General features: G+C 39.8%; 1 protein-coding gene across 1 annotated transcript in view; it reads left to right on the top strand.

Annotated features, from left to right (window-relative positions):
* The first annotated feature begins 15 nt into the window (after positions 1-15).
* The window catches only part of NSMCE2 (NSE2 (MMS21) homolog, SMC5-SMC6 complex SUMO ligase), a 124,858-nt gene continuing 99,213 nt past the window's right edge, over positions 16-25,660 (top strand). Inside the window, exons 1-3 of the mRNA XM_064706684.1 lie at positions 16-160; positions 3,660-3,807; positions 24,348-24,454. Coding sequence (XP_064562754.1) covers positions 47-160; positions 3,660-3,807; positions 24,348-24,454 — 369 coding nt within the window. The 5' untranslated portion in view covers positions 16-46. The remainder of the gene's footprint in view (positions 161-3,659; positions 3,808-24,347; positions 24,455-25,660) is intronic.

Raw genomic sequence — 25,660 nt, forward strand, 5'->3', positions numbered from 1 at the left:
CCCTACGACGTAGCCGAGCCCTCTCATCACATGACGGCGCCGGCTGATGAGGCGGTTCCGCCTGCCCCGGTGCCCGGCGCTGCCGCCTGCCTGCCTGTATCGCCGGGAGGGCGGCGTGGGGCTGCCCTTGGGGCAGCCGCACTCAGCCTGCGAGGACGAGGTGAGCAGCGGCCGCTGGCGAGCGTGGCTGTCCCCGCCGGCCCCGGCCCCTCCCCGGGTGAGGGCAGCGCTCCCCGGCGGCTTGCGGGAGCGGCGGCGGGAAGGGTGCGGGGCCGGGTCTCGGTGCGGGACTGCCCGGCCTGCCCTGCAGCGGGTGAGGCGGCTCTGGGGCGCGGAGCCTCCGGCTCGGCGGGTGCTACTCCCCCGCCCGTACAGGGAAAGGTCTCCCTGTGGCCGCTCGTCACCGAGTGAGCCTGGGGCTGGACGCTGCTCCTGCTGCTCAGTGAGCACTTGACACCTGTAGAGCTGCTGTTACAGAAGCAAATAATACTGTTTTCTTACCTCTGCTTCATAGTTTGAGATATTGAAGCATAGAGTTTAGGTATTTCCGCAAATATTTAAAATAGCGAACAGAATAGAAACTAGATTTTTTTCGTTCTTTATCCTGTCTGGACCATTTCATCACTTGCTGAAAGAAAAAAAATGTCCCCAGTAGTCTCCTATGCAGCACGGAGTTTGCTGGTTGTGTTTCCTGCAGTGAGGGGCTGGGGGTTGCACATGATAAGGGTGCTTTTAGGCACCCACTGAAGTTTCCTTCCATTTCCTGGCAGAAAAGAGTGTGGTGGAAAAAACACTGCAGTGAAACCAGTTTCAGGGAGGAATGTGCCCTCCCTTGGAAGGCAGAATGGACAGCTCAGCTCCAAGCTGAAGCTGAATTCACTTAGAAAGTTCAAGAGTGAAATCTTTGCCTTGGGATCTATAGGAGAGCTGAGGAACAGCTGACTGGCTCAAAAGAGCCAGCTGGGAAGTGATGGGGGAACAGGAGCTGTAGGCCCTGAAGTGGCAGAGTATAGGAGATAAAAGGAAAGCAACATGTGCCAAACATGCTCCACTGCCAGGGTTTAGAAGTTGTTGAGACAATGCTGGATCCTGGGGTGGTGGCCATCTACTTTTCTCTCCCTATTTTCTTTTTCTTTCTTTCTTTCTTTCTCTGGTTTTCTTACATATTCTTCTCAAAATGTGTTGTAAGTCAGACTGAAAACTTCCAGTGTCTTCTTGTGTCTGGAGAAGTTAAAGTTTGCTGAGCTCAAGTTTGGGAAATGCTTTATTTTGGTCTGGATGTTTTAAATTTTGCCAAGTACCTTATTCTACTTGAATGTTCCAAAGTTTGCAAATATAAGTTTATATTATTGTTTTTGAGTCTCCTGGTAATTTGATTGTTTTTTCCATGCACTGCCCAGGGTATATCCCACTGCCTTCCTCTGAACCCCTCAGGTGGGCTGGGGCAGTACACAGGATTGTAACCAGCTTCCAAGAAAAATAATCTTTTATTAAAAAACAAAAAAAGGAAAATTAATCCAAAAGAAATTACTTTCCAAAAGACAAACTGAGGTGAACCTACCACTGGAATTGTTTGATTTAATGTCATAACCAGTAACTTCTGCTCCTGTGTAGTTTGCTCATGAGCATGAAGGAGCCTTTTAAACTTTTCAGTGTTGGGGTTTTTTTTTGTTTTTTATTTTTCAGATTCCTGCTTTCACAGTGTGTGTCTGTGAAATTTCCAAAAGAACAGCAGGCTTTCTCAGCAAGATTTACCAAGTTCAAGAGGGGAATTAGGCTCTATTTGTTAACTTTGATGCACAAAATGGGCTCAGAAAGATGAAGCTGCTAACATTTGACTATTCAGTAGTGTACGTTTGGATCACAGAAGTTCTATACAAACAGTCTTGCTAAGATGGCAAACAAGTACCTTAAAAAAAGTTAATATACTAGATTAAGGAATTTGTTATTAAATAGTCAAGAGCATCCTTGTTCTTTACTTTCAGGGAGTTCTATAAGGAACTTTTGCCTTGTCTTTTGTTGTCAGTTTGACAGCTCTAAAGCTCTGTAATGATAGCAGTCACAGTCTTCTGTCAGGGAGAACATGAGCTGACATAACAAGAGGTGTAGTTGAAGTCTCCTGCATCTGGGGAAAGATGCACCTTTAGAAGGGGATAGAGAGGAAGACAAATTTGCATGTAATTAGGAAGTTCAGTTTGTGGTGAGGTTGAACTGTTGTTAAAATGTTGCTGGAAGCACATGACCTAAAGATGGTGTAATAAAAGATCGTACTGACTGGCCAAGCACATTTTATAAATGGAAATAAAAGGAAAATGATAGGAAATAAACATTAGGAGACAGCAGGTATTCAGGTCTCCTAGTCTGCATGGTACTTGTGAGAAATGTGGCAATGTTCACGTTAGGGGGAGCACAAGGTGTAGTTCTGGAGTCTCAGGGAAAGCAGTAGAGAGAGATACAGCATTAGGTATACAAAGCTTGGGAAGAGCACTGTACTTTCTATACATATTTTCCAGATTGCTGTTGGATTATAGCCTGTTAAAGGCTGTTATTGATAGAACAACTCTTCTCTCTCTGGTATACCCCAAATTTGTTTGTGGATTCTGCTCTCTATCTTCCCCAATGGCATCTCAGTATAGTTCTTGAACATACTAGTTATTCTTTACATGAACTAATGCAGTAGTTCTGTCTAAGAGTTCTGCTTTGCTGTGTCTGTTTTTGGTTTTTTTTTTTTTTTGGTGTAACTAAAGCTGAAGCAGAATTTTTCTGATCTGCAACTTGACGTATCAAATTCTTCACACCAGGTTCATGTTTGTCACAGTAGCTATGTGACTGAGTGGGTTATGGCAAAGCATGAAGAAGGAAGAGCAGAAATTAAGAATTTTTGAGAAGAAACCAGTGGATGTGAGCAGTGTGGATAGGAACAACATAAGCAAAAACACTTAAAGGTTCTAATGACAGAGCAGCTAATCCCCCTAAGGGTGTAGGCTGTGGGTGTGTATTGCAGAGCCAGGGGGTGGTAAAGAAGATGAGCAATGGTACCTGGGTGACTTTATTTTGTGCTAATGGAAGATGGGTACCAAAAGCTTGTAGCATATTTGGCAGAAGTAGGCAGCATTTTATAGGTGGGCTTTTATTTAAAAATGATGCTAGATGTTTTACCCTCAAGTACATTCTTAGTAGAGTGACTCTTTGTTAGATTTTTTCCAAGGGCCAGCTGTTGGTGACACTAAATCGAATGGGAGAAACCATATTTCTTCCTAGGCTAATTGATTACATGCCTAGATAACCCAGACAAGTTTTTGGGCATGTGGGCTTTTTTGGATCTTCTCTTGCATCTGAAATAGAGCAGTAGTTTTAAAGCAGATGTAATTGTGGAGTTTGAACTTCACTGTGGTTTAGTGGTAGAAATGAGCAGAGGAAAATGCCAGTTGCTTTTAGTGGTGTAGTTTTGTTTAATACTGAATTGAAAACCTGTGATGAACTGCACTTTGACTGGGATTACTGGTATCTTGGGAGCTAAGTTTTCATCCCTGCTCCCTAATGCTTCAGTGATTCTGTTGACACTGCTTTATGTTTAGCTATCTATTAGAACTTATGTTTTCTCTCCCAAATTCTTTGTGTGCAAACTGCTTTTAATTTGTTCTCTCTGTTGTTTCTAGACTAACACTTTCAAGATGTCAGATGGTCCAAGAGTCTCGTTCAATGCAATTGATTCAGCTCTTTCTTCTTTGAAAAACTGCCAGTCCTACATCAACTCTGGGATGGATGTGGCTACTCAGGTTGCCCTTGACCTTGTGGAAAGTTCCAGTAAGTATATTCTCTCTTGTATTGCATTCTGAATCATCTGGGGCAGATGAGTCCCAGACCTGTGTATTTTGACTTAGTTACTATTAATATCAATCGTTATTATAGCTCTTCTGGCCTGGCCAGGGTGTTTTCATTACAATCATTTCACTTAAATGAAAAATTTCATTTAAATGATAAATTCAGTGAAAACATAAATACCAGACAAACATTGTCCTTGCTTTTGTGACAGCCAAGACTAATTGTGTTCCAGTGATTGTTACCCTACAGCTTTGTAGAAACTTTAAAGTTACTGATTGAGATGGAGAAGGCCCCTCAAGTGGCTGAATAAAAAGAGTTTTCATTATCATACTGCTTCTCTGTGTGTGTTTTATTTGACATTCAGGGCAAAATATATTAAAATAATGCTAAAGATCTTGAATACAAAGCTTGAGACACCCATTAGGGGATGCAGGTTTTTAGATGCTGTCTCTCCTGTAAATCAGGCCTTTTTTAGGGTGCTTCAGTTTGGACATTTCCAAAGTGGGGTACTTTACATCTCTAATTACTGCCCACAGTCTTGTCATTGCTATTTCACAATGAAAGGAGCACTGCAAAGCTACTTTTCAAGGACAAACATTAGCTGACCCATTTCCCTATCTTGGATCTGTGTTAATGTTTTCACTAGGGAAAAATAAAAAAACTTTAAAGCTCCAAACCCCTGATAGTTTCAATAAAGAGTGGGGAACAAGAATCTCCTGAAAGAAAAGCTCTGCTGTTCATTATAAATCTTGCACTCAGCTAAGCCAAGGATTACGTACAATCAAGATTGATGGCTTTCTCATTGTCTGGTGTGATGGTTCTCTCTCCTTTCACCTTTTTATCCATACTGCTGTCAGAGATAATTGACATGCCATTTCTAGCAGGAAGAGGAAATGGAAAGCTTGTCTGAACAGTCACCTGGGGATCCCCTTTGACGTAAACCTCGTGTAACCAGTTCCATTTCCCTCTGCTTTAGCAGTCACCATCTCTCCTACTTTGTCATAAGCAATGCATAGAAATACATCGAATGTACTGAATTCTTTCATCCCCAAGACCACAGAAATTAATTATTTATTGTTTTTTTGTTAATCACACTTTTCAGTAAAGCCCCTGTTGCATTCCTATTGGGAAGGTTGTAAGGCAGTTTAAGCTCATTCCTGTGCAGGAATGAGGAACAGCTGTTGGCACTGCTAATTTAAACCCTCTTGGTTGAACTTGCTTTACTTACCTACTTGGAGTAGTTCTGTAGACTTAAAAATCTCTGATGGACATCGATGTCAAATACTTGAACCATAAGGTTTATTCTGTGTTTTTGGAATTAGCGAAACCTGCAATTCCATGTTGACTGATCTGCTGATTATGGTAAGAATATGCTGGCCCAGGACAAATCTGTCATATCCATGACAGACATCCATTCCCAGCTTTGCTCAAAGTTGTTGGGTGTAAATTTGATCAGCTTGCGGAGGAAGGCAGTTTCAGGTGACTCTTCAACAGAACTTTCTCAAGAATATGGGATTGTAAAGTATGGAGAGCTGTGGATATTTGAATGAAGAAATCTTAACTTGTGATAATCTCCATGCTTCCAGTCCAACAGCTGCTCTGTAGATGGGGGGTTACTTTTGTCTGGGTTGGAGTCCAAGCTGGGAGGATTGTCCAGTACAAATGGGAAATAACTTGGAGGTCTGGAGAGTATCCTAACTACAGGCAAGATAAGAATTTCTTAGCATTAAACTTTTGAAAAGCATTAAGAATGAACAGTTAGGGTTTTGTCTAATTAGCTGAATGGGTTTTCTGTAGAAAGCAAGATGCTGCCTTGATGTCGGGGACATTGTTTCAATCACATATCACTTCCCCAGTGTGAAGTGTAGAGGCTATAAAATGTGGAATAGCTGTTTTTGGGAAGCAGTTATTGCAGGTGAATTCTAATCTTAAGGATCAAAAGAAAGAGCTACCTTTTCTTCAAAAACTTGCTGAAATGTCATGGTCAGCTGCTGCCCATGGCTGTTTGCCATCTGTATTACAGAGCAGTGATCTTCCTGTAGCACTATCAGGATCTGCTTGAGAATTCCTCCTGTTTTCTTACTATCCTTTGAAGGGTTTTTCTGCTCACCACTGTGTACAGAACAGGCCCAGGGGTCCTAAAAATGTCAGTGATACAATTCTTGGCATGTTCCCCAGATTAAGTTAGAGTTACAGCTCTGGCTTTTCTTTCTTGTCTGGTTATTACATTAACTGCTCCTTCTGCCAGCAGAGTTTACCTCAATTCTGTCTGCTTACTCAATTTGTCTGATTCCCTGTCCCAGGGCTGCATCTGCACTTTTCTTCATGCAGTGTGCAGCTCTGCATCTCATATGTGCAAATGTCCTCCTTTTCTGGCTGCTTTCTCATCTCCAGTTGATTGAGATCTAGTGTCATCATGCCTGTTCAGTACTAATTAAACAGTAGTTGATAATGTAGGATCTTCTAACCCTGTGAGATTATCCACATTACTTTTACTTATATCACTGCTCACTTAGAATGGTTTTAACAAGAATAGCTCTAAATGTTGCTGAGGGTTGTTGACATCAGAAGCATGGAGCATTCAGATGTGGCAGTTAACCTTGTTTTATGAAATTATTGCCAGCCTTTTGATAGACAGTTGGATGAGTTGATATAGAATATCCACTATTCTTTGGAGTGACTTTCTAAATCCATTGCAGCAGCCTAAAACAGTCAGAGTTGAACATTCTAAGTTTGTTCATCCCTGAGAGAGGGGCCCTTTCTATGCAAGTTTGTCTGTCATTGATCTAAAACTTCTATTGGAATGGTATAAACTCCAGCATGAAAATGGACTCTGTAGATGTGCTTGATTATCAAATTATTTGGTTAATTTGTTTTCTTTGTTCCTTCTTTTTTTCCTAGCCTGTTTTTCCTTGGAAATTCAAAGGCTATTTTTCCTTGGAAATTCAAAGGCAGGATTCCTGCAGTATCATACCATAACATGAATCTTGACATTGATAAGGTTCTTGTGCATGAAATGATTACAATGTAATTGTTCTGGGATCCAGAAATCAACCTGCTGACACCTGGGCTTCTGAAATGTTTATGGTCTCTTAGTTTCCATGGTATTAGAGATCATTGTGCTTCATAAAAATAATCCAAACCTGAGGTACTTGTCCTGAGAACAGGCTGTAGCAGATAGGCTGGGATGGCACTTTGTGACTTGCTTGAGTAAGAGGAGTGAGCATGAAGGTCCTCTGACTGAGGAAATAAGCAGGATAAACTCTGCCTTGCTGCCCTGTTCTTGTCAAGGCAAGATAAGCCATAAGATGTTTTCTTGCACATCCTGCCTTCTTGTCACATACAGAGGGTGATTTGGTCAAGTCTCTAGCTCACAGTGGCCGTGTAATGGTCAAAGCTGTGGTCTGTGCTGCAGGGACACTTCATGAGAAATCAGACCTTGGTTTTCACTCTTAGGTCCATGTATCTGTGAAGGTTCTCGTGAGAAGAAAGCAAACAGTTTTATATGCACTGTAAGAATACAGGTTTTTTTCTTAGTGGAGAACCTAAACGTAGATTTTCTTTTTCTGTTATCTTGTTGGAATATAAGTGTAGAATGTCAAAGTCCATCCTGGAGATAAATGGCTTTTCACTGACACCATACAGAAATGTTTTCTAGTTATGCGAAGGCAGAAAATGAAGAGAGGCCAATGATGCATGAAGTTCATCCTTCTGTGTTAGACTCTGCTCGATGCTTCCTGTGAAACTGCAAGGATTCCCTCATGATACCATGCTGTTCACAGAGGAAGTTTTATTCTAACCCCAGTTTTTTCTCTGCCAGAAGCTGTTTGTTCACTGATCTGCTTTGTTGCTACACCAGTGTCTGTGGTGTTGACTGGTGACGTGCAGAAACTCAGTGTAGGCACCAAAATTATATCTTTCTTGGGAAGTTCTTTTCCTGGTGCCCAAAGTAAGCTTGTATTTTGTGGTATGGGAAAGAAAATGTTCCATATTCCTTTCTCAAAAAGACTAATTTTGTTTTCCTTCAAATCCCTTTCTTAAGATTAATTATTTTAGAGAAGATATACTTTTAATCCTAACTTATGCTTCTATTGTGCTGTGCTTCTTGTATTGTTTTACAGATATTTAACCTTTCAACTAACATTGAGAAAGATATGGTTTTTGGAAGTAGATAAGTATGTGGAGTATGTACACTTGGAGTATTTCTTCTTCAAGTAATTTTATTCTTTGAAGCAAGAAAGACTGGTTGAGTTCTTGTGAAATGCTTTTCTGAAAACAAAAAAGTTACATTTTTTTGCACTATGCTCTGCAGTCAATATAAAAATTTTGAGAAGGGAGAGTTGGATTATTTTTTTTTTTACCTCTCTTTACTTGCAATGTTTATATCCAGCACTGATGAGCCTGTTGCTGGAAGGCACTGGTTGGCTCTGGAAGCTGCTCTTCAAAGCAGTCCAAAAAAGGAGAATTTGGAAATGTGCCTTGTTTCAAAATCTGGAAAAATATGACTTGTAATGAAAGATTTTTGTTCTTTTATATTTATCCAAACCCACTCTGACTGTAGTCTGTAATTTTACAAAGTGGGAAGAAACAAATATGTAGTGTTGTTACTATTTCCTAGCTGTAATTTTGACTGCAAGAAGAGCACAGTGCAGTGAGGGGAAAGCAGCTAAATTAAGCTGTAATAAGCTATACTAAGCAGCTGTATTATTGTCTTAAGCAGCATGCTTTTGTTCTGATAGCTCTTTTTCAGTTTGGGTGCTCATTAAGCTGGGTGCATCCAAGTATTTTTGTTCCTCAACTTCAGAAGTTCCAAGGACAGAGAAACCCTTTAGGTGGCAGCAGAGGCTTTGCTTTTTGCTTCACCTGCTGTGGCACTCTGGAACTCACTCCAGGATGGATCTGGAGGTGTTGCTGCATGCTCCTGCATTTAGTGACAATAGAATATAAATGGGGGATTCAGATGAATAGAAAGAGAATTTGTATTATCAGATCAATACAGATCATTGCAACAAATTTATACATTTATTCTTGCATGAAGCTGCTATGTTGTGGTTGATCTAGAGAGTATGAACCAGACTGAAATCCAGGCTTGATTTAAAGCTTAGCTGAATAACTGGACAGAATAACTGTCCTTAGTGTGTTCTCATGGATATGTACTGACAGTGTGCACCTGAGCAGAAGGTCAGAGCTGGACAGACCTGAATTTTGTCAGAACTCCTACGAGTGCTCAGATAAAAACTGCACAGTTTTATTTCACAGCTTTTGGTAGGTGGTATTTACATAGTGTCTGGTGTCAAATACATGCATATGTATGTGTGAATATTTATTCCATTTTTTTATGTATCTTTCTAAGGCAGTGGGTAGTTTTCTCCCCCAAAGGTCATTGTGAGTCAGAGAGATTTGCAGCCACCTGGTGAGTTACCTCATGTACCCGTAGTTACTATAAATTTCTCTGTCCTAGACCTCATAAAATCTCAGTAGTCTTCAGAATAGATCATAAGTGGGATTTAAATGCTGTGCAGACCTTTTTGGAGACCCTCTGTGCACTAGTGATGTTAACCTTGAGAGAATGAGTGAGCTTACGTCCGTGAGTTATAGGCTTGAAATTGCCGGGTGAGGTTCTTTGGCCTCTGCTATGCATGAGATCAGAGCAGAATGATGCTGATGGTCTGCTGCAGCTTAGAAATACTGTGAAGTACTGCAGAGGTCCTGTGTGGGCTCTTTAGCACAAAGATAAATCAACCTTTTTGAACAAAAGCCAAAGAGGAATATTTTATCTGAGTAATTTACTGTATGAAAATATTCTCTGTAGTATATAAATCTGTCATTTTCTTATCATCATATTTCTGCTACAGAAATGTGGCAAGAAGAAAATACTACTAACTCCTGCTTAAATGCAGAGGCATACAGTATATATAGAAAGTAGTGTGGGCTTTGAAGAACCCATTCTGAAGGCTTTAATTTTTATCAATTTAAATAGATCAGAATTTAGCTTTCAGTGATCTAATTGTGTGCATAAAAATTAGGGAAGGAGGAGGAACCCACAAAAGCAGAAAAAAACTTGGGGTTGGTAGCATTCAGAAAGATTGGGAATATAAAGCAATTTTATTTCTTTTCTTGATTCTTTCCACTAGGAAAAGATTATCTGGGTAGAAAGTGAGCATTGTGCTGACATGTTCTTAGTGTTTGGTCAAAACATGAAAGGAGCCCTTATGTAGATGTGATCATTCTGAAACTTCATCCAGAGCACCAGAGCATTATGAATAGACATAGGACACTTTTCAAAATTTTAATTTTCCTTTCTTTTCCTGTCTCTTTGTCTCTTCAAGGATTCAGGATCTTGTTATTAATTTTTACCTTGTTTTTTTTGATACTCACAAACTTTGTAGGTGAACATAGACTTAATTACTAGAGGTTTTTAGTACTTTCAGTTAAAAAAAACCCCTCTGACTCAAATCCAGGTATTATGACATGTTTTGTGAAATTTATACCAATGCTATATAGCCCTGATGCTCCAGTGAAGAATGAATATTGTAATATGTACTGATTAAATTCCAGGAATTTAAAGATGAATGTTTGCTTTTTCAATTAGAATTGTGTGTAAGACGTTTGTGTTCCTTACTGACACTGAAACCTATGAAAAATGCCATCCTTTGGAGGATAGGCAGGGGTTGGTGGTCTGAATTGGAGATTTAAAATACTTTTAATTATAATTTTCATAGATTATTTTGTTCCCCTTCTCATTTTGTTTACCATTTTCTCTGAAGAAGAACAAGCAACACATTATATGAATGAGATAAAATAACTGAGGTACTCTTGAGTCCAATTTTTCTGAGTTCTCAAGGCTGAGACTAACTGTGCTTTCAAACTGGCATCACACTATGGCCTTGAGGAAGTCACTGGAGTTCACAAAACATGAATTTGCCGTCTGTAAAAAAAGGTGTCAGGAATGTTTTGTGAGGATGTATGAATATCTCAAACTCCTGTGTAGATATTCACTTCTGGTTTAGCTTATGATATCTGTGCCTGGGGAAATTATGTTACAAGAGTCTAAAAATAATGTCAGTTGTCTGTAGTGGTGGTAGGTGATTGGAAAAAGTAGGAGATAGGTAGCCAGGAAAAATATGTGTACAGGGGAAATAAGAGGCAGCAGAAGACAACAGACCAGCAAAGATATCATCCTTGGCTTTTAGTGAATTGACAAACAGGAATTGTCACAACTGTTGGTGTGATCACAATTACAGGTGATATGAAATGGTTTGAACCACTAAAATACACACAGGGCACTAAACGAAGATTTGCATTTAGATGAAGCTTATGAGTGAGACACAACCATGTCTGCAGGAGGGTAGTCTGGTGATTATTAGTGGGATTAATACTATGTGAAGAGAGAAAATTTTACACTGATTCAAAAATGTGCTACTAGAACTGCTTACAGAAAGAAAATTTACAGTGAAACTCACAGTTCTGCAAGAGGTAGGCTGAAGAATCCATCCTATCTCTGAATAAACTGTTCAACCTTGTGTTTTCTTTTGTGTTGCAGTTTTCAGGCACTGGATCTTACATTTCTATCTGATAATCAAAGAGCCCAATATGTTCAGAAATCTTCAAGATGTTAGTGGTAGATCATGAACAAGTCACCTTTAGCATTTTCAACTTCACAAGTTGAGCTGTTTTAGTCAGTCTTGGTGTAAGACCCACTTTCCAGGCATGAGTAATTTGTGTTGTTCTTTGAAATACTGAGAGAGCTTATTGAAGGACAATGCAATTAACAGGATTTAGTCTTTGCCTGAATTATACACTATGTGCTGTTAAAGATAGGGATGCATCTGCCAAATTGTCAGCATACAGCCAGCCCCTTCTTAAAAAAACCTAAAAGCCAAAACAATCCCTGTACTCCTCTTAGGCATTGAACAAGGGTCTGCCATTACTGATGAGCATCATACAGCAAACCTGGTGTGTAGGGCACGTGGTAACCAAGTCACTGCTGTCACTCAGGCTGCCCAGCCACCCTCAGGCAGTGTTTGTGTTTGGTGAGTTCCCAAACTGCAGTTCCCTCTAATGACTGGGGAACTTATGCTCTTTTTCTTAATTGTTGTTTCAGCTTGGGGTTTTTGTCCTTGCTAATGGACCTTTATGCCAATAAAAAACCCCAATAGCTATGAGTCTGTTTGAGCTGCTATTACATAAAAGGAAGGGAGAAAGAAAGTGAGAGGTGACCCCCAAAGATGGTGATCACTGGGAAGATAGCACTTGGACATAGAGAAAGAATCAAAAAGCCAGCTAGCAAATGCTCAGGAGAAAAAAGTGGGAATGGGGGAGCTGGATGAGAAGGAATAGAAGGGGAGTAAGTGGTAAAGAAATATGTCATGAAGGACAAGGAGAAGTAAGAAATAGGAAAGCTTCTTCAACAGGGTTAAGCAGGACAGTGTGCTGATCATTCTTTAGATGACAAAACTTAATTGAATGCCTTCTTTATCGTGTTTCCATGCAAGCAACTTCTGTAGTTGCCACAAAGGTGTTAGCTTTTACAAAGGGGAAGAGTAGTCTGGCATATAAATGGAAGGAGGACTGGTCCATGTGGATGAGGATGAGGGGATAGATGTGATCATTCTGGTTAGTGCCATGCTAAAGCTGTTCTGCATATGTGTGTGTGAACCTTTTGCCTTTTTGACATTATCAACAGATACTATAGAGTGCTTCTGAAACATGCATCTGCAGTAGCGCTCAACAGAAGGTGACAATCTCAAAGTGCTCCCTAAATTACATATAATGAACTTTCCTATTAAAAAAGACTTAACAAAAGGAGGCAGCTGGCTTAAGGAGAAGGTGGCAGATGAAGAGAACACAATTCAAAGAAGTGTTCACACATTAAGGAAGTAATTTTAACAGGCTTTCCCCAGACTGTAAGTGGGAATGGAATTATACATTGCATGTAAATGTCAAGTGACAATAATATCTTCTGAGTTAAATCAACCTTGCAACCTCTTTCCTATTTTTCTTCAAATGAATAAAGTTTAACTTGTGATTTCCTTACTAATCATCTTAGTAAGCAGTGGGTGAGTAGACATTTACTGCATGGGTAGATTAATGTGACATTTTCACAAGACTTCATTTTTTGAAGTTTATTACTTGTGGGTGTGGATCTAATTCACAGCTGTTTTTGAGAGAATTAGGTATGCCATAACTCATTCAAATTCTATATTTTCTTTGATATTTTTAGATTTTATCCATGCTTTGTTAGAGGTGTGTAGTCTGACCTGATGTCTCAAGGTAATCAAGTCTTCTCTGCTGAATAGTTTCATGTACAGACTTGGCCCAATCACTTTTCTAGAAAAACAGATTTTAAATAGAACAAAATTCAAAAACATATTAGTGTAAAGGAGAGAAAATTCTCTCAAATAGTGCATGCTAGCCACAAAAATCTCAAGCATAGTCCTATGGTTCTGAATTTAATTTATTTTAATAACACAATGACTAATAGCTATGTCATAGTTTACCAGTTCTGGTTAAGCTGAAACAGAGGCAACCTTTTACTTCTTATCTGGTTACAGAACATTTCCACATTCAGTTTCAATTTATATTCCTGTTTTTTTTAAAACTACCCTTTGAGAACCCATGAGGCCCCTCAAAGCTCCTTCTTGCCTACTATGGACAAAGATAACAGCATTATATAAAAAACATACTGAGAGACCATAATCTGTGGTGTACTGTAAGCCATCAAACAATTCCTGTTTCTTCTCAAAATCATAAATATTTTTGTCTGTATAAGAGACCTAGGCAATACAGCCTTGCATTGCTTTTTTTTTTTTTTTTTTTACACAGAGATACGCATTTCCCACATGATAAGAAAGTAGCAACTCCTTGTAATATGACAATTTTTTAATATGAATTTTGTGGGAAGTGAAATTTCAGCAATGGAAAGATTAAGCTCTGTCACTTACCAGCATTCAGGCAGCAGAATGAATGCCACATACCAGCAATCCATGCCAAAAAGAGATCTGCCAATTCACAGAAGAGGTTTTATGCAAAGGAAGCCTGCTAGAGGCAGAAAGAAATGCTGGTTTTCATTACACTTAAAGTTTGTGTGCAGTCTTTGCCTTTGCCTTGTCTGTGTAAGAGGATTATGTGGGTTGGGTTTTTTTGTGTCAGGGTTTTGGGGTTTTTTCCAGTCATTTTGAGGAATTATGGGCTCTGAAAGCAGTAGCTTTAGTACTGTGGCATGGTTAGCACTTCAAGTGCTGCATCACTATGTGATTCATAATGAATTGGATGTTTGCTTGGGGAACATCACCTGACCTTTGCTTGCATGAGACACTACTTTTCTAGATTCCTTTAGTTTAACCTTGATTGTTTTCTGTCTGTCACTTCTCTTCAGCAGAAAATGGAAAATGTCCAAGGCACATGAAAGTATCTGCATTTGCAGAAATTAACTTTGGAGATGATACTCATATCAATTTCAAGTAACCTTCACATTTCTGAGAATATTATAGATCAGTGTTTCTGATTTTAAAACACCAACCTTTCTTTTGTCAGCTGTATATAATGAATCTGAATTGTCTTTTGTTTATTCATTTATGTGTATGGACCAGTGTCAGCTCTGTTTTAAGAGACTTCACTGCTTTGTTCACAGTGGTGCAAAATCTGGAGTTGCTGCCCGCCAGATTTGTCTCAAAAGCTGCCTATAAAACTGGATTGTTTTCCCACTCTGAGTTTGCTGCTCAGCTGCAGCACAGCCAATGCCCCAGCTGGTTAGCAAAAGAGCAGCCATGCTCTGTCTGGGGCTGCCGATAACCTTCTCTAAATTCTGAAGTCAGGAATGCCAAGGGTTGTAGAAGCAGAAATATCAAAATTTAGATTCGGAGGCTGTGTGGGTTCAGAGAAAAAAAAAAGTTTTTAAGCATCTAATCAAAATACTGGGCATTGAAAAATCAGACATATTTTGGCATTTTTCCTCCCCCATCTGTTTCATTTTGGGTTGGTAATGTTGACATTTAAGTGCTCTTGATGAGTGTTCGTTGGTGTCTGCATGAAGCTGTTGCAGTTGGTTGTGGAAGCTTAGCTTGGATTCTGTGGGTTTTTTTATGTGTGTGAATGTAGCTATGACCACTGAACTGTGCTGAAGTAAGACAGTGATGGAGTGAGGGGATTATCTTGGTTTTACCTTCCTGTTTGATGTGTGTTCTATTGCTTTCCCCTGTACTAGGGCTGGTGCACGCTGCAGCCTGCTCGTGGGGCTTTGGCTGCACTGCAGAGAGAGCAGGTCCCTGGGCTTTGCTGGGCACTTCAGTGGTCACCTGGCTTTGCTGAGCACTTTGGGCACAGCAGCAGGACTGACCCATGTGCAGTGAGGGTCTGAAATGAGACCTGTGCACGATACAGCCCTTGGCCACTTTGGGAGGTGACTGTGCCCTGCTCTGGCCCAGGTCACGGTGCTGTGTCTGGCCTGCACGCTGCTGATGCACGTCTGGCTCCTGTTTCCTGTAGTGCCACAAGCTCAGTCCCTGCAATTGGATTTCAGCTCAGATGTAGCTGCACCAGACTCAGAAGCTATGGTGTCTTAAGCCCAGAACCAAGACAGCAACATTTACTGAAGCATTACACTGATGATGGCTTGTTAGCTCTGAGCTAGGCTGCCTCCACTTTGGGACAGAGAAGTGATGTTTCTGAGAATTTTGAAGATCTTGGGTGAAAAGGGCTTGTTTTCCTATCTTACTGATTTTTTTTTTCTGAAAAGTCGTTCCAACCCATTTCCCATTTCCCCTAAATAGAGGAAATTCTAAGTAATTACTGCATTACTTTAATGAAGGTACTCCTTGAATGAGCTTCTCTAAGATGAGAAATATAACTGGTTCATTAACAGAAGCAATGTTTTTCTTGAGAGGAACTTAATGGTATTATTTACTGCTGGCTCATAACAATCATGCCTTTTATTAGAGACAGACTTGCACTTCACGCTAAAATATTTGTTTTTCACCTGTCAGTGCAGTTTAAAATATGAGAAGAATTGGGTTTTGGCAAGAAAAAGCATTAATACAGTTGATTTGTAAATAAAAACTGCGTGGATTATCTCTGTAGAATTAATAATGTGCCAGTAGAGATCTTGAGTAATGCAGAAGAAATTGTGCTTAAAAAAGATCTAGCAAGTTAGAAATTAGGACTTGAACTTGTTGGAATAATAAAAATAATATTTTGTTAATTCATTTCCAGGGGAAATCATACATAAAGCAGCCTGTGAGTCTTTTATAGAATGGTAAAGACCCATTAAAAGTCTTGAAAATGAAATTCTTAATTTTAAATACTGGTTTTACAAAGTATTCTGAGAGATCAAGTAATAGCAATTACAAGGCCTTAACAAATATTTTGGTGTTCCTTTTAGGGGAAAATATTTCAAGAAAATTTTTCCCAAATTCCAGTGTTACCTTATCAAGTTCTGAGAGGACAAAATGGGTAGAAGAAGGACAGACTAAACCTCTTATTTTTAAATATTCCCAGCCCTCACATCTCTCATTCTGGAGAAGGCAAGGTCAGCAGCAGCTCGGGGCACTGAACCAGGCTCTATTGTGTGATGCAAGACGTGTCCATGCTTCCAGAGGCAAGAAATATTTTGTTAGTCATAGAAAATTCTTTCCCATTAAAATTTGTTGTCATTGTTGTTTTCAGCCTTAGTTTCGTCATATGTTAAAATCTACTGGGAAGAGATATGTGAGTGTGTGTGTATTTATAACTATGTATTTTACATACATTGTAAATATATTTAGGAAAACTTGGGAGAGGTTTTTTATTTACTTTATGAGAGATTGGTCAGATTTCTTTGAGAAGATAATGTATGCCTTTTGCTCACATTGAAAATACACAGGTGGGGTTCTTTTACCTTTTTCTTGGCAAACAAGTTGATTTATGAAGTTTCCCTCTCCCAGCTCCACCGTACTACAATTTGCTACTCCCTTAATTGTACTGGTAGAACTGTTTGAATATCCTCACTTCAGATTCCATTACTGGAATGGCATGGGTTTGGGTTTGGAGGACAGATTGCTATTTTTAGCTTAAATTGTTTCATTAATCCAATGTATAATGTGACCCTATGAAAGACTGTATTATCCTGCCTGATGGGCAGCAGAGGAGGAATGTAAAAGCAACATCAGGGATGAGTGCCTGGGGAAATGACCTGTGAAACTCACTTTGTTGCCAAAGAAAATGTATGTCAACCTCAGCCTTGGTGTTTTCTTGCTGCTTGTCTGTCAACATAACTTGTGTTTCTGTTCTTCTTGGGCTTGTGTTGTGCTAGTGTTGAGGAATACTGATTTAGTCATTTGCTGAAGAGAGAACTGTAATTCTGGATGGATATCACAGTAATGCCAGTTGAATTATGATAGTGCAGAGTTTGAGTTGTTTCTCAAAAGTATTGCATATTGTAAATGCTTTATCCTCCTTTCAGTGCTTCTGCTTACTAGTTATATTGTCTTTGTTAACTTTAAATTGGTCTTTCTGCAAAATGAAGTAGGCATTTATTGGTAAAATAAAGATTATCCTCACCATGACCTTGGAATTTAGTAAGGAGAAAAGAGATGCTGGTCAAGGGCTGGTCTCTTGTCAGAAGTGTGGGAAATAGTCTGGGAATGGTACAGGCCTTAGTGTTTAGTCAAGCAAAATGCCATTTTTGTTTGGGAAAATTGTGTGCATACTACCTGTCTTCATATCTTGGTGCTGCATGTGGCATCATGTATAGATCTTACAATAGCAAAAAATATGTAGACATCTATAAAACTATTTTTCTGGTTCACAGCAAATGTTTACTTCTATGAGAGTTTAGTTTGTGTCTTTGTATTACTTGTATGTCTCAGCCTAAATTGAACCATCTCCATTTGTTGAATAATATTTTACTTTGGATTTTATACAGCAAAGCAAGTCAGCACATGTTGGGAGTGTTTTGCTACATCAAATTCTGTGTGAGAACCTGTTTATTTCATTAGCTCAGCATAGTGCCATTTGGTGTTCAGAGATAATGCCATTCTTTACATGCAGTCTGTATGGGTACCATGGTTGATATACCTGGTTAGATAGATCATTGCTACTGCTCTTATGCCTAAACTGGGATCTTTATACCTTTATACCAGCCTTCCCCTGATAGTCTGGAGAAAAAAAAGTACTGTAAGGAAATTGCTTTCAAAAACACTGTTGGCCTTGTTCTACTGGCAGTAGAGTTTAAGGGAGTTTCAGGTTGAGGAAAATTGTTGTGATTATTATAAAATAATACAGTCAATTTCAAAAGTGGTTAGTAGTGCCTAGTGCCTCAGTTTCCCTGTGCCCACTCTGAAATGACTGCTTTCGGAATGTGTGCAACACCCACTCACTGGAAATATTGGCCCCCTGAGATGTTTCAAACTGGGCACTCAGCAACTGAGATGTTTCAAGCTGGGTGTTCAGACCATGCATGGTCTGTTTCTGTTGAATTTCTGGTTCTCTACAATGTAATGTACTTGGGTTTCTTTTCCATGGGCTTGGTAGGAGTCTCCTGGGCCACTGACTGTTCCTATTTCAAACAGTCATAGCCTACAGGGAAATGGTTTGTAGTACAAGACAAGGGTTTTTTCATCAGGCATAGTTTGTAATCTAACAGACATATTCTTGGCTCAACTGACTCTAAAAAAAACCTAAAAACCTAAGCAAAGAGAAACAGATAATTGAAGATTTTTTTCCCCATTACTTGGTGGATAAAGCAAATGTTTAAATCCAGACTAAAAAGCACAGCCCTTTCTTTTCTGAAATACAACCTCAGATGACTTTACTCAGGAACGGGAAGATGCTTGACCTAAATTCAAGTATTGCAGTTTAATCTGGAGTTTCTTAACAGAAGCCCAAGAGAAAATAAGATGAAACTCTGAAAATCACTCAGAAGTGATAGTTCTGGTGCTACCTGTGCTCTTGTTCTCTGTGCTAGTCTTTTCTTTACAAGTACTGCTAGTCCTGCCTCACACTCTCCTCTCAATTTTGCTCCTCCTACTTTGATTTTTTTCTTTGGTAGAATACTGGAAACTCACATTCCAATTCCTTCTTTCCTTGAGAGGAGCTCACTTAAACCATCTTCCAGAAAAATGCCTTAGAAATGAGGCTGTCGAATATTGAAGAGTGTAATGGAAACCCAGAATGGCTGAGTTTGGAAGGGACCTCTGGAGGTCATCTTGCCCAATCCCCTGCTCAAGCCAGCCCACCCATCTAGTGTAGGTTTCTCTTTCTGTCACTCATGTCCTTTCCTTTTGTGAGTCTGGTATGTAGGTGGAGGTATTGGTCTCTCAAATCATGCATGCTCAGTCTCTGTGTGTGTGAGAACTTTCTGTGCAGAAAGAGTGGCTTTGTTAGGGGACACTGAGGGAAATACTCTTCAAATACTCTGAAGCTTAGTTAAGGCATTTCCTGACGAGTTGGAGATTTTGACTAGCTTCAGCAGTAAGTAGCTTCTGACTATTACATGGAAGAAAATTTTGCAATTACTGCCCCACATTCCCCTTTACTCCACCAATTGCCATTCCCTGTATGGTTGTTGCTCCTCTTATCAGCAGTAAGTTTTCTTCTCTTATGGATTGCAGTGGTTAGTGCCCTATCCAGACAGTTCCATGGAGATTTTTTGGGTATTATACTTTCAACCATTTCTGTATGTTAAGAAACTTGCATTTGGGAGATGAATTTTATTTTCTCCAGTTTTTTGCCGTTCCTTAGTATGGCTTCTCATTTCCTTTAGTTTAGAATTCTCTGTATTTCTGTTTAGAATTTTCTGTAAGCTACTCTTTCTGCAGCCTAATGATTAAAGTACATTGCAGGTCAGGGAAATGAGATTTTGAAAGAAATCTTTGATGAAACTTTTCTGAGGAGCTGTCCACGTATCTGCAGGAGAAAAAGTTACCATATACCCTCAGTGCTGCAGAAGCAATCAGTCTCCTGCTTCAGTTCCTCTTGGCCTGTATAGTCTGGAGTGCTGTGGCAAACTTCTCTCCTGTGTAGATGGACGGGGGAGATGAGACAGTGCTCTCCTACATAGGCTTGAGTCTTCTCCAAGTGTATTCTCAATCTGTTCTTAAAGACTGTGGGTTGGTTAAGAGTTTTTTCAAGATCTGCTGTCCAACTTGAATTATCAACAATTTTGAGTAGACCCAGTAGAACTGGGGGTGCATAGAGCAGTCTTAACTTTTGGATCTGTAAATGAGGACTTAATAAAAATGACAGCAAAAATACTTAGTTTTATCTTGAATTTGGACTGTATTTTTTCGTCCAAAAGATGGAACTAAATCAGGGAGTCAGAGAGCTTGTGTTTCTCTGCTGTCAGCAGTAACTTGAAACCTGCTGGCAAAGTGTGTATTTTATCTGCTGCTGGGGCACATGAAGACAACTGTCTACTACCACTGTTGCTATTGGCTCAAGTGATAGGTTTTAAAAGTCTGAAATCTACAGTCAAAATTTCCAGGCAATGGTATACCATTGCTCTTCTGCCTTGAATCATGGGAAAATCACCATGTCGCCTTGAATTTCAAAACAATATGTTGTGCCAGAGGTAGAACTGACATGTCCAACTTTCTTTAAATTGAAATTTTGACTTTTGTTAGCAAATAATAGAAAGATATGAAAGTATGTATGCATTCATCTTAATCCACATTGTGTGTGCTTAAACATTCATTTAAAGTACATTTGTATTTGTAAGTTTGGAGCCTTCCTGTAATTTCATGGTATTCCAGGCTATTTTGTGTTTAAGATAGTCTGCAGTGAAAGCAAATGCTCATTTAGATTGGTGTGTACTGGCTGCAGCACAGCTGTAATACCCTAAATAACAAATACTGATGTGGTAACTTTTGCACAGAAAGAGGTAGTTGTGAAAAATCTTCAGAAATTCTGCTAACTTGTGGATATATACAGGAAACTAAAGTAAATATGAACTCAGAAGTTAGGAGATGCAAGTTTTGGATAAATTTTAGATGAATGTTACTATAGGATGTATTAAATCAGTGCTGACTGGACTCTGTTGTTGCAACTTCTGTTTTAACACTGTGAGTTCATGAAACCTAAGTTACTCGTGACTGATTATGGTTTAAATCAGCATTAAGGCACCTAAGCATGATTGGTCTCTTCAGAAGTGAGAAATTGGACACTTGCTAGCCACTTGATGCAATTTTGTTCTTTAATAATTAGGGAGACTTTTCAGAATAATATCCCTGTTTCCATTATAATAAGAGATTATAAAGTTGTATGAGCTGGAATTCATAACTGCAAACTGCATATTCAGCCAGCTAATTTTAACATGATGCACACGGGCCTTTGAAAATGAAATTATGGCCTTGAACTGGGCTTTCTGTGAGTAAAAAATGTAATATTGCAAAATGTGTAATCTCTGAGTGGTGAGGGAAATGACTTGTGAAGAAATGCTTACTAAACTCAACATATTTAGCCTAGATAACAAGGAGACTACAGTATGCACTTCAATGGTATTTTGTGCCAGTAGCTAAAAGCATATGCAGACAGTTTGGAATGCATTCCTTAGATATGAATTAGAAATAAGATTAGGATAACTTTTGATTAGATAATAAAAGGCACTCATCCAGTACTTGCAAAGTGTTTGATTTTGGTGTTAAGCTAGGTTGTTGGTCTGCAGAGTGCAAGGTTTGAGTACTTTTGAGAGTTGTCTGGCTTTGTAGCTGGAGTCTGGCCGGAGGGTATTGAGCAGTCAGTGTTCCCATGGTCTGCTGGAAGAGAGTCAGTGCCTTGCATGGATCAGTGGTCAGTGCCTTTACATGGATCTCCACTGTCACCCTCACATATGAAACAAAAGCAGCAGCAGGGCTTGCAGAGTGAATAACAGACAATGCCTTTTGAATATTTGAAAAGCCTGATGCAATTATTACATTTTAATTATTTTTGATACTGTAGTGCTGCTAAATCCCAGTAGTTGGTGGGATTTGTGAGAATGAGTTGTGGGATGGTGTTGAGGAGAGAAAAGTCTTTTCTAATTTCTTGTTCCTTGGTAAGGTCAGGTTAGATGGTGTGTTCTGATTAACCTGTGGTGGAGTCTGTTGTAAAGGAACCTTGAAGGTGCTGGGATCCCTGCCTTGGTGAGCTGTAAAACTTTACACCTTCATACAGTCACCCACAGTTTCTTATCATGTGCACCCAAGTTCTGCCCTTCATCTGCTCCCTACTGAGGAGGGGAAGAAATGCTCTTGGCTCTTCAGGGGAAGGGGAAGCAGAGGAGGTTGTTATGTGTGTAATGTAGAACAATGAGTTTTTAAAAGGCAAACAGAATAACTTGTAAATTTTCTTTTAAATCTTGTTTAAGAGATGGGGAAGTAAGTGACTGGGTACAGCAAAGGAGATTTACTCTTAGCTCTCAGCACCCTATGGATTGAACCTCAGACAGAAAATGGACTGTAGTATCTGTCAATGAGCAGAAATAGGGTATGGACACCAACTGACATGTACACAGTCCTTCAGATCTGTCTGTATGTCCATGCTGCCTCCAAGGGCAGGGTATGATTGTGTGTTAGTGACATGTTCAGCAATTTCCCAGGACGTGTCTAATGTGTGTGAAGGAACATCAGGGAAACAGCAGGGAACAGTATTGAGACTTAAATCAGGCTGGTGGATGGGTGGAATGGTCAGTACTGGAAGAATGTAGAGCAGGATGTATTTGGAGATAATGTCCCTCTTGCTGAAATGTATTCCACCTCTTTGAGCTTTATTTTAACCCATCTCTCAAGTTGCATGCAACGTTATTACTCTTCACCTGAAGTTATTTTTATACTATTAGGAAAGACAGTGTTTGTACAATTCTCTTGGCATTTAACAATGCACTTCTTTTCCCCTAAAAAAAAATTAAAACATTTAGGCCAGTGTAGTTTCTTTGAACATGATTCATTTTGGCCATGGGAGGAGAATGACAGTTATTTGCTACACAAACCTTTCCTATGATTCATGGAGTGTCCTTTGTGTCAGCCTTGAAGGAGGCACTTCATATGCTTCCTAGCAGGAAGGAAAAATAGTGTGATCATAGTTACCAGATAGGACATGGAAACTGGGTGGGAGGAAAGGGAAAGGGGAGAGGGAAATGGTGATTATTCAGTAGAAAATCGCAGGAATGCCAGGATTCTGTCTGCAATATCCATTCATCTACTTAATGAAAAACCGATACATACCAAGCCTATATATAATTAAGGGAAATGTCACTACTGTAATTGTCATATTCACAAAATAGTATAGCTTATTATGTAACTTCTTTGGTGTAAATATATCTTAGCACTTTTCCTTTGTCTCCTTGATCCATCACTGTTTCAGTATGGTGTGATGTTTCTGTCTCTGAGTGATGTGTTTCAGTTTTTGCTCCCAAACTGATGGCCATATACAATCATGTCAGCTTTCTGCAGAGATAGGTTATGTTCTAACATAATAATATAGTTAGCAACTTAAGCAATGTGCCAGCTTGCCAGATCAGATGAAAATTTTCCTTTCTTCACAAAAAAAAAGTAATTTGAAAAGCTGTACTACAATTTTCTTCCTAAAAGCAGCACAGGTTGGCTATTTAAGTGCTTTTAAAGAATCTTCCATCAAATGACAACCCCTGATGCTGCATGGCAGACTTTGGGGCTCTTTCACAGAGCCTAGCTGCTTCCAGCTGCTTTCTCTATACCTGGAAACTGCAGGATAGGAATAAATGGGAGTAGCAGAAGTGGAAACATAGGTTTCCTAGCTCCCTGATTTCCTGCATGGATCCAGGGCTTGTGGCTGGCTGTCCTCCTGCAGTTGGCAGCGTTTGGTGTGGTAAATGCAGCTGTGTCAGGAGTAAAGAGCTGTGGCTGTTCAGCCTTGTGGCATCTACACAGGGCCCTTATCCAAGCAGATGCACAGCAGTGTGAGGATGGGAAAGCAGAGGTGTAGGATGAAAGGAGTGGAATTAGGAGGCGTGCAGAAGAGAATAAAAGTAGATATGAATTACTAATCACATGACCTGTGTTAATTGATTTTCCCTGGCAATTAGGATTTTACTGCTTGAATCACAAATGCTATCCATTCTTCCATTATTTCCTGTGTTATAAAATGCTAGCTTTGTTTTGATTTTCCTGTAGCTGTGTTTATTGGGGATAAGAGGTCTAATTATAGCTGTGAACTATACTGTACTGCAAGGGCATTTGAGTTTCTTCTGACTGTTTCTGAGGCAATGTGATGAGTCATGAAATACAACTTTTGCAGAAAATATCCTGATTGCCTAATGACTAGGTGTTGGTAGATGAAATTACACATACTCTCTCTTGTTCACATGAAACCAGGGAAGTGTCTTTCTGAGTAAGCTGTTTGTTCAAGTTACCCAAGAAATGTCAAAGATTACAGTTGCAAAATGAGAAAAAAATGTATGTTTGAGTAACCTGAAAACACCTGCTGAGACTTACAAATGCATAAGATATTCACAGCATGAATACTTATAAATAAAACATCTGTGAAGAAAAAATGCTGCCTGAAAATAATGTTCCACGTATTTTATTTTGCAGATGATGAAGAAGATATTAAAAATATGGAAAATGTCATGTTAGAATATGCTAGAATGGACAGAGAACTTAATCATTATATAACAGCATTTGAAGAGATCATAAATCAGGTAAATTATCTCTTTTCATTAAGTGATTAAAACATACCCTTTTTAAATATTATCTTTCAAAAGACACAAATGTTACATTTAAACAATACAGAACTGTAAAGACAGCTCTTCAGCAGGTATAAAATATTGAAGTTGCCAATACTCTTAACTTTGCCACCCTGTAGGAAGCTAGGAAGAAGAGTTTTTAACTTCACCCCACCAAACCCACAGCGTTGGGAATATGGGTGATGCTTTGGGAAGGATTGAGGACACTGTAGCTAAGACACCCCACTCTCAGGTGATGCCACCTCTGTATTGTGGAAGATGTGAGTGTGGCAGTTGAATTGAGGAACAAACTGAGTCACTTGCTGTCGCTGCAGAGAACCGAGGCTTTAAATCTGCTTCCCACTGCCGTCCTGCCACCTGGCCTGGCTGCTGAGTGTACAGGGTCAGCTGGCGGGTTGCTCGCTCTATGAACCAGGGCCTCGCTCCGCCCCTGGACAAAGGACGGACGGACGGACAAAGGACAGACAAACTCCGAGCGGGGCGGCAGCGCTGCCAGAGGCCGCCAGGGGGCGCCGCGCCCGCGCTCTGCCGGACCAGGGCTCGGCGCGTTCCCGGCCCGGCGGGAGCGCGCGGCGGCTCCGCGGCAGAGCCGGCTCGGGAAGGGGCGGGTCCGGGTCCGGGTCCAGCGCGGCCGAGCCTCAGTTTCAGGGCACGTCGGTGCAGGGAGAACTCAGCTCCCTTCTCGCTGTCGGTTTTCTGTGCGTTTCTCTAGAACATGCAGAAGCACATCCCTGATTTCCCTTCAAGGTGGGAAGTCCGTGTTTCAAAATGTTAAAGGTAGTGGAGCTTTTCAGTTAAAGCCACCCTGCTATTTTTTTGCTTTTTGTTCTTTTAAAAGCAGTACAAGAAGAGCAAAGCAATGCATTTCCCCCTAGATTTTCCTTTATTTTTTTTTAAATCATCTGATCAAATGCTTAACTGAAAATCTTCATTCATATAATTAAACATACAAAAGGCATTCAAAACTATGTCTACATCAACAAGTGTTGGACAGCAGTAGATACAAGCACTGTTCCCCATGTAGTTTTTAAATATACATTTCACTTCAGATGTCACCATAATTGCATAAATCCTAATTTATGTTGGATGGTTCAGAACTTTTTCCTTTTATTTGGACTATTCATGATTTTTGAGCTTTCCTGGCAAATTGTAACACAGTCC

The sequence above is a fragment of the Zonotrichia leucophrys genome, chromosome 2 (genome assembly GCF_028769735.1).
Source record: "Zonotrichia leucophrys gambelii isolate GWCS_2022_RI chromosome 2, RI_Zleu_2.0, whole genome shotgun sequence".
NCBI lineage: Eukaryota > Metazoa > Chordata > Aves > Passeriformes > Passerellidae > Zonotrichia > Zonotrichia leucophrys.